The 13,556-nt window shown below is 41.9% G+C and overlaps 3 protein-coding genes across 3 annotated transcripts; 2 read left to right on the top strand and 1 right to left on the bottom strand.

Moving 5' to 3' along the window:
- Window positions 1-7,408: 7,408 nt before the first annotated feature.
- On the bottom strand, window positions 7,409-8,234 carry LOC122042835 (agamous-like MADS-box protein AGL80). The gene has a single exon (XM_042603167.1). It carries the CDS (start codon window positions 8,069-8,071, stop codon window positions 7,409-7,411), a length of 663 nt encoding a protein of 220 aa, XP_042459101.1. The 5' UTR covers window positions 8,072-8,234.
- Window positions 8,235-8,408: 174 nt separating this feature from the next.
- On the top strand, window positions 8,409-10,105 carry LOC121982428 (probable pectinesterase 67). Its single transcript, XM_042535480.1, has 5 exons — window positions 8,409-8,971; window positions 9,041-9,203; window positions 9,283-9,489; window positions 9,561-9,808; window positions 9,884-10,105. Exons 1-5 carry the CDS (start codon window positions 8,709-8,711, stop codon window positions 10,035-10,037), a joined length of 1,035 nt encoding a protein of 344 aa, XP_042391414.1. The 5' UTR covers window positions 8,409-8,708; the 3' UTR covers window positions 10,038-10,105.
- A 1,245-nt stretch (window positions 10,106-11,350) lies between these two features.
- Window positions 11,351-12,945, top strand: LOC121982418 (aspartyl protease AED3-like). The gene has a single exon (XM_042535469.1). It carries the CDS (start codon window positions 11,469-11,471, stop codon window positions 12,801-12,803), a length of 1,335 nt encoding a protein of 444 aa, XP_042391403.1. The 5' UTR covers window positions 11,351-11,468; the 3' UTR covers window positions 12,804-12,945.
- Window positions 12,946-13,556: the final 611 nt, after the last annotated feature.

The following is a 13,556-nucleotide window of genomic DNA, read 5'->3' as shown; positions in this document are numbered from 1 at the left end:
TTCAAAGGTTAACAATAACCTTGAAAATGCTCTCAAGTGTCAATCTTTTATCAAGGTTGGGTTAACTACCCTTCCAATTGGAGTTGACACTCTCTAAACCCATCTAGGGTGTAGAGACTATGCTCCTAGGAACCCAAAACCTATTGGTGCCCCTTGGATGCTCTAGGTACTCACTAGGGATAACTTCCCTAGATACCTTACTAAGGACCTTTCTAGACTTCTTAGAAGCCTTGATCACTTCCACTAAGTCACTTCTAGGGCTAACTCCCCTTGTAACCTTATTTGTGACTTTGTTTGGCCTTTTTGGAGCCTTAGTCACCTTTACTAAGTCAACTCTAGGGATGGTCTCCCTTGTGACCTTCTTTGTGACATTATTAGACTTCTTAGACGTCTTAGTCACATTGGTCTTTGCAAAAGTACTCTTAGGGACAACTTCCCTTGTACTTTTAGCTTGGCCACTAGTCCTAGGTTTAGTTCCATAGCTATATGGAACCCTATGAAAGGAAGTCACATCCTTCTTGGCTTTGGGTTTGTATCCCAAACCTCTATAGCCATTGGATGACTCTTTTCTAGCTTTTCAAGGTTGTGCTCACTTTGCCCCTTAAGCAAGTTTTCCATTCTTGCTAAGGTCCTTTCTAAATTATCAAGTCTTGTCCTCAAGACTTGATTTTCACTCCATAAATCCCTAGATTTTGGTTTTTCATTGAATCTTTGAGCATTTCTATTTTTAGGCTTATATCTAAAATTCTTGGTGTTATTGCCTAAGTTGTTATTTACCTTCCTAACCTTAGGTGTGGTAAATCTAGCATGAGGAGGAATATATTTATCCTTAAGGTTATCATGCCTCCTATTCTCATGATAAATAGCATTAAGATGATAAGAGTTATTTCTAGCATGCTTTTTATCATGTGTCAACGGAATGGATTCATTAAATGATACCTTGGTTTTTACCTTGGAAGCTCCCTTCTTCTCCCACTTCTTCAAGTGCACCAATTTCTTGAGCTCTCCTCTCCTTGGGCACTTTGTGTGGTAGTGACCCCACTCACCACATGTAAAGCACCTAATGTGCTTCTTCTCCTTCTTCTTCTTCCTACAACTCACATTAGTTTCTAAATTAACTTTAGTGAGTTTAGGGTTTACCTCCTTTACCTTCTTGAGCGAAGGACACCTACTCTTGTAGTGCCCCATCTTACCACACTCAAAACATTTGATGTGGTCCTTTGTGCTCTTCTTGGTAGTTGAGGTAGAGGGTTGAGCTTCCAAGATCTCCTCTTCCTCGAATTTCTCTTCTTCGTCTTCACTTGAAGACGTGGACTCTTCCACTTCTTCATCTCTTGAGGATGTGGAAGATCTCTCCTCTTCCACCTCTTCCTTCTCTTCCTTTTCCTCCTCGAATGTTGACCTCTTGCCAACATCGGATTGATCCTTCTTTTCTTGGATCAATGAGCCATTCTCCTTGGGCTCTTCCACTCCTTGGATTTTTATAGGGTCTTCATGATAGGCAATGATCTTTTTCCAAAGATCACTTGCATTTGTGGTTTCACCTACACTCAACAAAATATTAGAAGGTAGTAAATTATGCAAAATTCTCGTTACCTCCTTGTCCGCCTCCGATTGCTCTCGTTGCTCTTCGGTCCAATGTCGAGGTCGGAGGCGTTTACCCTTCTTGTCCGTAGGAGCTTCAAATGGGTCACTCAAGACAACCCATTGGTTCCAATCCATTTGGAACCATGTCTCCAACCGCTTCCTCCAATAATTGAAGTCTTCTTTGTCGTACGGAGGTGGAATTCGGATATCCCATCCGAGCGGTCCTTCGGACTCCATCTTCTTCTTCCTCTAGCGTCTTGCTCTCTTGGCGGTTAGTCCGTAGAAGAGCGACCTCGCTCTGATACCACTTGTTGGGACCTTGATGTCTGCTAGAGGGGGTGAATAGCGTCTCACCCAAAACTTTACTTCCTATAATGTTAGTGCACAGCGAAATACAAAAACAAACTAACAAATATGAAAGTTAACCTAAAACAAGAAGGAAGAAGACAACAAACCAAACACAAACCCTAACAAACATAAGGCGTTTACGTGGTTCGGAGATAACTTGCTCCTACTCCACGGCGTGTCCGTAAGGTGGACGATCCCTCAATCCGTCGGTGGATTAGTCCCCGGCAAACTCGGGCTAGCTCAACCTCCTTGTGGGTGGAGAAACCTCACCACAACTCCAACCAAGACCTCTTGGCACACAAAGATCTCTTAAGCACTTTGGTGACTACTAATTAGGCTTTAACCAAGTCTAATTTCGTCACCTTGGCCGGCCATACCAAGCTCCTTCTTATAGAGCTAGGAACAAATCAGCAACATGATTTGCCCGTTACCAGTCGACTGGTCCATGCACCAGTCGACTGGTGTCAGCCCAACGACTCTCTCAACGGCTCTCTGCTACAGTGCATCAGTCGACTGGTCCATGCACCAGTCGACTGCTACAGTAATGCTACAGTAATTGCTACAGTAAAACCCTAAAATTAGGATTTTACTTCGAGTACAATCTCTCATGCACTCGTCCTCGCCCGACCAACCTAGACCTGGCCTTCTAGCCTCCTCCATCAGCCTCGCGTCCCTCGGATGTCTCCCCATCCTTCACGTCTTGCCTTCTGGAGCTTCCTTCGGCTTTGTCCATATTGTCGGGTCTTTCTTTGCCAAGAGGCTCCTCACCTTCGGGGCTTCATCCATTGCCAAGTCACACTTGGACTTACGTTGCCAAGACTACATGCTTGGACTTACACCGCCAAGACTCATCCTTGGACTTTCCTCCTTTGCCAAGATCACACTTGGACTTTCCTTGTTGTACCTGTATCCTGCACACTCACAATGCATATCAAATACAACAATAAACCTAACTTAAACCTTTGCCCAAACATCAAAATTTAGGGCACCTAGATTGCTCCAACAATCTCGACAGATGAGTTAGAATTAATTTTGTGTAATTTTAATTCATTTAATTTTCTAATATTTCCGACAACAGATTGTCCAACAATTATGACTTTGTATACGTATATACCCTGTTTGCCCACGGGATCATCCGTGGTAGAGTGTTTCTCTTGCAGTTAGTTGTTGAGGAGCTAGATAACTACCTCATCTTGTTTGCCAATGAGACCATCTTTGGTAGATCGTTTCTCCTGCGGGCAGTGACTGATTGTATATTCTGACTACTCACGAGACCAGATAGTCAGTACTTGTTATATGTTGTTATCACATTCGTATATTACTTGTTCATTGTTTTTTTGTATACATCTTGTCTATGTCTGAGTAGGGGTATAAATGAACCAAGATGCTCATGAGCTATTTAAAGCTCAATTCGATAAAAGCTCGTTTGAGTTCATTTAACGAAACTTGTTAAGATAAACAAACCAAGCTCAAACTTCACAATACTCGTCTCATAAGCTCATCAATCAACTTTTAAATAAAAAAATAATAGTTTTAATATTTAATTTATAGATTTTACACTCTACTTATGAAAAATATAGACAAATATATTAAATTTATTTATTAGAATAAAATTATAAATTTTAATAAGAATATTATAATTTTCTCTAAATATATAATTTAGTTTTTAATGAATATTTAAATTTATAATTTATATTTATTAAGCTCGTTTAGGCTGGATAAAAGCTCGAATAAGCTCATGAACCATGAATATATATTCATTAAATAAAGCTCAAGCTCGGTTCAATTATAAATGAGTCAAATTTAAACATTCAAGAGTTCGGCTCGACTCAACTCGATTACACCCCTATGTCTGAGTCATTTCTCTCGCACGCAGTGATTGCTACACCCTAGGCTGGCCACGAGATCATTCGTAATAGAGTGTTTCTCCCGTAGCCTATAACTAAATAGCTAATACCTGTCTGCCCACGAGACTATTCGTAGTAGAGAATTTCTCCCGCAAACAGGGACTCTGACATTTTAGACTGCCCACGTGACATAGCAAAGCATTTCTCCTGTAGTCCATAGTTAGATAGCTAGATGTCTTAATTATTTGTAGTTTTTATGGTAGAGCGATTGCTCCCGTATACGATGATTTATTTCTATTATTTGCATTTGTATATGCCTATGATGTTCAGTATTCATGTTGATTATTATCTATCATTGCTCATTACATTGTATATGGCTAAGCAGGTTAGTAGATGGTTATATTATTATTATGTTTTTGTTAGCAGATGATGACATTGTTGCCTTTACTTGTGTAGTAAGTATTATTTTCTGAAACTTCATCCCTTTGATCTTCTTATAGTAGTATCACGCACTACCTTCTTATAGTCCCCTCGGGATGGATAGTTGGCTAGTGCATGGTGGTGTTGCCACCATGAGGTTTGGGGTTAAATCTCGGCTAGTAATCAGGTGTCTGCCCTCTCCCATGCGTTAGCTATTCAACTGCCCAAGGCTAGTAGTAGCCACCCTTGATTTACCTTTTCCTCGTTGGCTTGGGGACGGGCTGACGGAGGCGCTGGGGACGAGCGAATTGCCTTTTGCCACTATGCACTACCTTCTTATACCCACTGAGTATTTTGTACTCTCACTACTCTTTATTTTCTTTGACTTCCAGGTTAGCAGATATAGTATGTGCTGTGTCGCTTAGAGGTCCTGGTTGCTAGTCCCACTCGAGTTCAGATTTTTGTTCAAGTTATTTTATTTTTTTGTTATGCTACCGCTGTTTATTATTTTCTTTCCCTCGTCGAATTGATAAAGTTTTGTTATAGTAGTATAACTGTTATCTCGTATAGATTAGTATCTTCACATATTCATGTATACAACATTGTCACATGCATTGTAGTAATTACTTAGTGATTTTTTTATATTGTATTAATATTTATGTTAATTTTAATTGGTTTGGTACCAATAATTTATTATATTATCATTAGGGTGTACTATCTGATTTAATGGACAAGTATACCCTCGGGAAGTAATCATGAATTAAAATTTTAAAATATAGTTGTGTTTAAAAAATCACTATTCTTAATATATTGGATCAAATTGATATTTAAAGACATATATATAATGAGAAGAACTAATCGATGTACACATATGAACTAGTTTCATATCAATTCAACGTCATTTGATCTATCAACTGATTTGCCCAAATTCGAGTTTGATGCAAAAGCAAATCAATTCGACTGACTTTTATTATTAATTGATTAATTTATTTAAAATTTTAGTACAGATACTGGTGTTAAAAATTAATCGATTGATTTTTAAATAGAAATCGATTCGATTAATTTTGTTTATCAATTGATTGATTAAGTATAAAATAGAAATTAGATATATAATTTATTAATTTTAAAATTAAACTACATAAATTCGATAATTTTATAAATTTACCAACATGGTTCGGTAAAAATATTGTATCATCTTTTGTAACACATGACTGACATGTTGGTGCGGGAAGCATCTGACGATCGAACCTAAGTTTTGGTAATGACAAAGGATTCAAAGTTAAGGTGTGTGGTGATCTAACAGTCTGAATGAGATTGCATGAAAGTCCTAAGTGTACTTAGGCAAAAGCCCTAACTGTGGTTAGGCAAGGTGAAAACCCTAGGAGGTGGTAACCCTAGGTTATAGGGGGTGATAACCCTATGCGGAAAGTTTTGCATCCTCACGGCAACTCCGGCGCCTAGCTATGAATTTTGTATCACCGCATTTGCCTATTTGGAGTGGCCATTACTCAAACAAAGGACGGGATATGGGATAAGTTGGAGTAGGGATGACAATAGGTCGGGTTCGGATCGGATTCTATATCCTCCGTCCTCATACCCATCGGGTATAAGATCTCCGATATGTATTCTCATACCCATTAAATGATCGGATATCTTCTATAGTTATAATTTTTCTTTTTTCTATCCAACTATTATCATTCAACAAAAATATATTAAAAGTAGCAACCTATTAAAATATATATATATATAATTAAAAAAATAGATTAAACATCTATATAGTGTCCTTCTAATATAAACAAAAATAGTAAGTTGATTTTAGAAAAAGAAAATTTTCTTTAATATATGTATATATATTATTTAATCGGGTATTCGGGTCGGGTATCGGATATTGATAGTCCCTCCATACCCTCCTCCATTCGGGTCAGATGTCAAATCCTCCATCGGTTCGGGTGAAATTGTCATCCCTAAGTTGGAGGGATATTTTAGGAAACTAATGTATAATTTGGTAATTTAAAATGTAATGTATAGTTTTTTTTTAAAAAAACTTTATTTCAATACAAAGTATTTGCTTTTTTTTCAGTTATAAATCTAATTGATATTCATTTAATGTTTTTTCCCAAGAAAAAATAGGTTAAAATTGATTTATAATCAACTTAAATCTAAAAGTGATTAAATTATTTTTTAGGACTTTTTTAAAAGTATATTAATATATAACAATCTATTTTTTTTTTTAAATTTGATTGAAAAGTGATGATAATATTATATTGTAAAATTTCATATTGCCAAACGATTATCCATCTTTCATATTTGAAATAGAAGTGTTTAGAATTAAATATTGTTAGCAATTTAATTTGGAAACATAAACAAACGCTATTTTTAGGTTGAAAAATAAATAAACGGTTAAAGTATATCGAAATTCACCATTAGTTTAGTGTTTTAAAAAAAATCTATTATTAACAAAAAAAAAATCTATACATTCATCTCTAATAACAATAATATGTTCATACATGTATCAGTATTTATTCTCTCTATATATAAAATATGTCATTAGTACATGAGCTTTCATATAAAGGATTAATGTGTTAGGGTAAAAAATTTATCTATTGTACCAAACTATTTGAGATGTCTGATATCATTTTTTACATCTCTTAATTAAGAATTTATAAAAAAAAAATGTTAGAATTTATGGTGTGAAAAAAAATCTTTAAAGAATATTTAAGTGAATTGAATAAAAAAGTTCTTTTTTAATTAACTCTCAATTTTATGCAGCTTATAAGTCTAAACATAGTAATATAGATATTTATATATTCTTTGTATGATTTTATTTTTTTTAAGAAGATAATTTTCAACAATAATTTAATAACCATCCAATCAATCTTTAATTTGTGTATCCTTCTACCCGTATGTCAACACAAAATCCAAAAATACATTATATAAATATATAAAAAGAAATAAAAAAATATAACATATCCCGTGCAAAATAGCTAAAGCCTACAAATGTGAAAGTAAATGCTCCTATTTAATTCAGTTTTTTAATAGTTCTACTAATGCAATCATACGAAGCCACTTCACTTATCTTTGTAACTTTAATTTATCATCTCAAATTTTTATTTATCAATGAATTTACATTTACTAATTAAAAATATATCACTTAATTGTCAATTAAAAGGAAAGAAGGAATCGAACCACTGAATACGAATCGAACATCAAGCTCCTCTCACTTGCGCCAGTGTTATCTTCCGGGTACGAACTCCACATTTCACTGGCTGCCTCTGCCGGCGCCTTCTCCCTTCCGACCACCGCGACGGCCTTTCCTCCTCCGCTTTCCGGAGGCCGACGATCAAAATGCGTTGGTTCCTGATCACTTGCTCCATCCGCTCCCGCACGAGCTTCACCTTCGCCTCCACCATCCACGCAAGGCTCGTGATGGCTTCCAACTCCACCTCGCACAAGCCGGCGCCGTCAGTGAGTCCCCTGCGCATGAGCATCGAGGTCTCGAGCTCCAGGTTCTCGCGCTTCTGCTTCCGGAGTTGCTCCCGGAGCTTGGCGACGCGTTGCAGGAGGAACGCCTCCTGGTTCACCATCTTCTTGCTCTGCTCCGTCTCCGGCATTCTCTTGAAGCGCGCGAGCACGCAGGTGGCGTCGGTCACCGACGGCCAGACCTCCGGCGGTGGTTCCTGCGGCGCGTACACGATCACGCAAACTTTGACGTCGCAGAGGGTGCCCAGCTCGCTAGCCTTCTTCATCAGTCCTTTCCTTCTCTTCTTGAACGTCGCCCGCCTCGTGGAGTCGTTGGCGATCCACGCGAGCTTCACCTTCTTCCTCGCCATGGTTGCCCTAGAGGAATTGAAGCATCGACCCGTCGCCATTTCTATAGAGCCTCAGCCACCACATTGATTGAATTGGAAGGCGATGGATTTTGATAGGGAACAAATTGTGATTTTTAATTGTGACTTTTAATTGTGATCATAAACTAGGTCCTTCGCTGCGGGGTTGCAAATTTAATGGACTGATTCACGTGGCTTGACGAATTGCTCAACTATCGTATTTGATCTTGATGCATATCAACTACGTACTCAGGCTCCTGCCAGTTGCCAGGGTTTGCAAACTTAATTAAAATTAATGTTTTTGAATTGGTGAATATTCTTATTCCAATTAATCTACATAGATATTAAAATTTGTGCTAAACAAGTTTTGGACATGAAGCATAAATGTCGCATTTAAATGGACCAGAAAGCTGGATGAAATATAAGCTTACAGAAGGGATCGAAGGAGAAGAAAAGACGGCGACACGACAACGATGCGATGCGCCTCCCTACCTCAAAGGCAGAACAGAACGATGCATCTCCTTCTCTGCCTCCGAAGTGCTCAACTGTCTTCTAACCGTTTCCTGCTCTACCTCCGGACCTCAAAGGCAGAACAGAACAATGCATCTCCTTCTCCTTTATCAGCCATCTCTCTCCATCTCTTCCTCATCCCATCAACGCAGTAAGAAAGACGACAACGATGCTGACCTCTAGGATGGGTACAGTCTTCACTATTGCCTTCCTCAGCCTCAGTCTTTCTTCTTTCACCTTCCCCATCGTCGCCGCACACAAGAAGAGCCATGACCGCATTAATGCTCCCCTGCTCACTTCAAAGATCGCCGCGAATCGCTCCATCATCGTCGGCCCGTCGGAGGAATTCAAGACGGTGCAGGCCGCCATCGACGCCGTGCCGGAGGGCAACAAGGAGTGGATCGTCGTCCACCTCAGGGCCGGCATCTACAGGTTTCACCATATATCCGCATTCCATGTCGAATTTCATGGTTTGATTAACATATTTGTGTTCGTACGTAGGGAGAAAGTAGTGATCCCGGAGGACAAAGATTACATTTTCCTTCGAGGAAGTGGAAAAGGAAGAACCGCCATCGTTTGGGACGACTCCTCCACCAACAACACCCTCTCCTCCACCTTCATAGTTTGGGCCGACAACTTCGTCGCCTTCGGCATTAGCTTCAAGGTGAGCTTTTTCCTACCTCCTCTCCATTAATCCTCAACCACATTAACTTAACTAATTTCCACATGCACATCCACGGCAGAATGATGCCACAATGGGCGTCGCCAACACGCCTTACAACCAGTCGGTGGCCGCCATGGTGGCTGGCGACAAGGCCGCCTTCTACCACTGCGCCTTTTACAGCGCTCACAACACCCTCTTCGACTACAGAGGCAGGCACTACTACGAGAGCTGCTATGTTCAGGGCAACATCGATTTCATCTTCGGCCGAGGACAATCCATTTTCCAGGCAAGTATCCTGACTTTTGTATCTAGATTACGTTCTTCTCCATTAAAATCATGTTCTCTTGATTGATACAGAGTTGCGAGATATTTGTTCTACAAGACAGCAGGAAGAAGATACTCGGCTCGATCACAGCTCAAAACAGGGAATCTGCTGATGAAACCAGTGGCTTCGTCTTCCACAAGGCAAAAGTTTATGGCGTCGGCGATGTGTATTTGGGTCGAGCAAAAGGAGCTTACTCTCGCGTGATTTTTGCGGAGACTTACCTCTCCAAGACGATCACTCCAAGAGGGTGGACTAATTGGAGCTACGATGGGGAAACCGAGTAAGAATTCAAGTCCTCTCTTTAGATTACCGCAATTTGTTGGTGATCTTTGCTGATTAAATTCGGGTGGAACAGCAATTTACTGCACGGCGAGTACGAGTGCCATGGTCCGGGAAGCGAATTGGGTTCTCGAGTTTCCTGGTCGCAGCAGCTGACGAAGGAAGAGGTTTCGCCTTTCTTGAGCATTGATTTCATCGATGGAAAGGAATGGCTGCCAGCGTATTATTGACTCGAACACTTTTTTCTTTCCCCTAATGTTTGTAAATTGATAATGAAGCATGGCAAAATTTCGAGCAACCGTCACTTTATTGGTTGAATATTTAAAAGAAATGTGAAACAGACCCCAACCATTGCGCATGAAATAAGGTGTGGTGACAATAAACAACATGAGTCCTTGACTCTAGCACAGGTTGCTATTTCCAGCTTGTTTACCATGACTCCTTGTCTCAAGCACACAGCTTGGTCGTCGTCGCACCACACTTTTGATTCTACCAGCTAATTTAACACCATCACCGAAAGAACAGAATATCGTAAAAGGAAAAGTAATGCAAATAGACACACTTTACAAATCTGCAGTGTAATATAAAAAGGCAAAAGCTTTTAGAAAGCGCATCGACTTTAATTTAATTAACACCAGTCCAACAGCACCTCCTCAACTGTGGAATCTGACAATATAACGTACATGGAAAAAACAGAAAAAGCAACGAAAACACAAAGTAGATATGCTAATCGAATCGAGTTGCAACCCGTGACACTCGCTAGAGAACAAGCAGAATTCAGTGTCTTCGGCCTATGGCCTTCGTGAAGCAACTCGTGACATGCTTCATCGCTAGATGAAGCTTCAGGTTGTCGGTGCCGGAAGAAAAAAGCACATGAACCTGCAGTGTTCGAGTACGCGCTCCAGGAGCAGCGTCCTGAGTTGAGTCAGATGTGCCGTGTCAATGTACCTTGGCTTTGTTTGCGTGCAGTAAATGTTAAGATCAGTCTTTGCATGCTAAAAAATAATCTCGAATTTAGACTTATCAGATTTAGTTATTTCGCCAGTTGTTTTATGATATCATACTTCCTGCTGTTGGAGTATAATTGCACCAAACCAACTGAGATGAACATGACACTATTAGTGTATCTGAAATAGTGAGAAGTTGGATTAAATTTTTGATCTGCTTCAATAAAAAGGAATAAACAATCTTCAACTCCAGAAAGCAATCAGTGGCAGCTTTTTAGAACAGGATTTAGAACACAGTTCACAATTACACTTAATATTTACTGCAATAGTGATTCACTTCTGGTAGAGTGGTAGGTACCCAGTCTGGTAGAGTTGGCATCCAATCAGTCTGGTAAGAGTGGTACATACCCAGGTCACGGGGATAACATAGCATGCATTCACCATCTCACCTAATGTAATTACTGCATTATATCCTCTACTACTCCAAAATGGACAATTGCATTGCTTGCTCTACTAGATCGATAACTACATCAGTTCTTGCAACCTTGCATATTGACCACTCACAGTGTTTGAAAGCCGAATAATTAATAGTGGCCAACTCAAGTTGTGGTTAAACAGTCCTACTATTCTAGTGATCTGCCTTTTGATATTTAACTTCCCTCCCCATCGTCTCTTCCCACTCAAATCTCTCAAGGATCGGATTCGAAGCCCCGTATGGCCATGGCCGCCCTGCTCCTTAACCTCCTCCTTCTCGTGGTCAAAGCCGCCGCCATCAAGGTCGCCGCTCCCTGCGCCATCCCTCCTGACGACGGCTCCACCGTCCACATCCTCCACGCCTTCGGTCCCTGCTCCCCTCTCGGCGCCGTCCCTTTCACCTCGTGGGAGGACACCATAATGGATCTCCTCTCCCGCGACGCCTCCCGCCTCCTCTACCTCTCCTCTCTCGCCGCCTCCGCCGGCCGCTCCTTCGTCCCCCTCTCCCCCGGCCGCCAGCTCCTCCAGATCCCGAACTACGTCGTCCGCGCCAAGGTTGGCTCCCCGCCCCAGTCGCTCCTCGTCGCCCTCGACAACAGCAACGACGCTGCGTGGTTCCCCTGCGCCGGGTGCGTCGGTTGTCCCTCCGCCTCCTCCTCCTTCGCCACCGCCCGCTCCTCCAGCTACCGCCCCCTCCCCTGTGGCTCCCCGCAGTGCAGGCAGGTCCCCAACCCCTCCTGCTTCGCCGGCGCTTCCTCTTGCGCCTTCAACCTCACCTACGGCAGCTCCTCCATCCAGGCAGGCCTCGTACAGGACTCTCTCGCCCTCGCCGCCGACGTCGTGCCATTCTACACCTTCGGGTGCCTCCAGAAAGTCACAGGCGGCAACTCTGTTCCACCGCAGGGGCTGCTCGGCCTCGGCCGCGGCCCCCTCTCCTTCTTGTCCCAAACAAAGAGCCTCTATGATTCCACCTTCTCCTACTGCCTCCCCAGCTTCAAGTCCCTCAACTTCACCGGCACGCTCCGGCTCGGTCCCGTCGGCCAGCCGAAGCACATCAAGACCACGCCTCTGTTCTCCAACCCCCGCCGTTCCTCGCTCTACTACGTCAATATGGTCGGCGTCCGCGTAGGGCGGAAGGTGGTCGACATTCCCCCCTCCGCGCTGGCCTTCGACCCGGCCACCGGCGCCGGCACCATAGTCGATTCCGGGACCATGTTCACGCGCCTAGTTACGCCGGCGTACAACGCTGTGCGGGACGAGTTTCGTCGGCGGGTGAAGGCGTCTGGACCGGTGACAACGCTCGGAGGCTTCGACACGTGCTACGACGGGCCAATGGTGGCGCCGGCTATCACGCTGATGTTCGCCGGGATGAACGTGACCCTGCCGCCGGAGAATGTGATGATCCACAGCACGGCAGGGTCGGTCTCCTGCCTCGCCATGGCTGCGTCGCCGGACAACACGAACTCAATGATCAACGTGGTGGCGAATATGCAGCAGCAGAACCACAGGGTGCTCTTCGACGTGCCCAACGGCAGGATCGGCTTCGCCCGTGAGCCCTGCAGCGGCGTAGTCTGAGCGACGTAGCTCTTCGTCTCGATCAAGAACATCAACCGCAATTAGTATCGTTGAATTTTTTTTATCCAGTCATGTGGGATCGCTGTCATGTTGATTCCATTCTCTTTCTCTACACTTCTATCGATCTTCCAGCTTGTTGACAGTTGACTTGATCACGCTTAGTTTATGATCGCCCAATGGAAGGAAAAATGTCGTGGCAAGCGTCAAATAACGTGTGTCTTTTTTTTTCCCGTTAGCCGCGCGCAGATAGTGTGATTTAGATTTATAACAATTGATTTTTTTAATAGAACTAAATTATACACACTTTTAATCTCTATTAACAGTTTTAATAAATTTGTAATATACAAAATAGATCTCTTTAGCCGAATCCAAGTGAAATGGTGGCGATGATTACAGTGAAAAGGATCTTCATGCTATTTTTGGTGAATAAATGCTCATTAGGAGTCACAGATATGCGAGGAAACAATCATAAACACTGGATAATCAACGGTGAGAGTGGATTTTGCTTAGATCTAACGGTTTTGAAAGAAAAAAAAACACTCATGGACGACACTGATGAAGGAAATCTTCACCATTGTTCTATTTGGTACCAAAGCTGTTGATAGAACAAAAAAAAAAACGGGGGGATCTTCACGCGAAAATCCTCCATGAATAGAAGAATTATACACTTCTCTACGATTCGGTAGCAATGGAAATCATGATTTCAATTCAAATAACCATTACACTTTGATAAATTTGAGATAATCGATTTTT

The sequence above is a fragment of the Zingiber officinale genome, chromosome 1B, assembly GCF_018446385.1.
Source record: "Zingiber officinale cultivar Zhangliang chromosome 1B, Zo_v1.1, whole genome shotgun sequence".
In the NCBI taxonomy this organism is placed as follows: Eukaryota; Viridiplantae; Streptophyta; class Magnoliopsida; order Zingiberales; family Zingiberaceae; genus Zingiber; species Zingiber officinale.
This window is presented reverse-complemented; position numbering and strand designations above follow the sequence as displayed.

What these genes read in the sequence shown, in the direction of transcription:
- LOC122042835 (XM_042603167.1), bottom strand. Translation starts at nt 8,071, where the DNA reads ATGGCGACGGGTCGATGCTTCAATTCCTCTAGGGCAACCATGGCGAGG.
- LOC121982428 (XM_042535480.1), top strand. Translation starts at nt 8,709, where the DNA reads ATGCTGACCTCTAGGATGGGTACAGTCTTCACTATTGCCTTCCTCAGC. An exon ending in CCTTCGGCATTAGCTTCAAG is followed by an intron (nt 9,204 to 9,282) that starts GTGAGCTTTTTC and finishes CATCCACGGCAG; the next exon opens with AATGATGCCACAATGGGCGT. An exon ending in AGCTACGATGGGGAAACCGA is followed by an intron (nt 9,809 to 9,883) that starts GTAAGAATTCAA and finishes CGGGTGGAACAG; the next exon opens with CAATTTACTGCACGGCGAGT.
- LOC121982418 (XM_042535469.1), top strand. Translation starts at nt 11,469, where the DNA reads ATGGCCATGGCCGCCCTGCTCCTTAACCTCCTCCTTCTCGTGGTCAAA.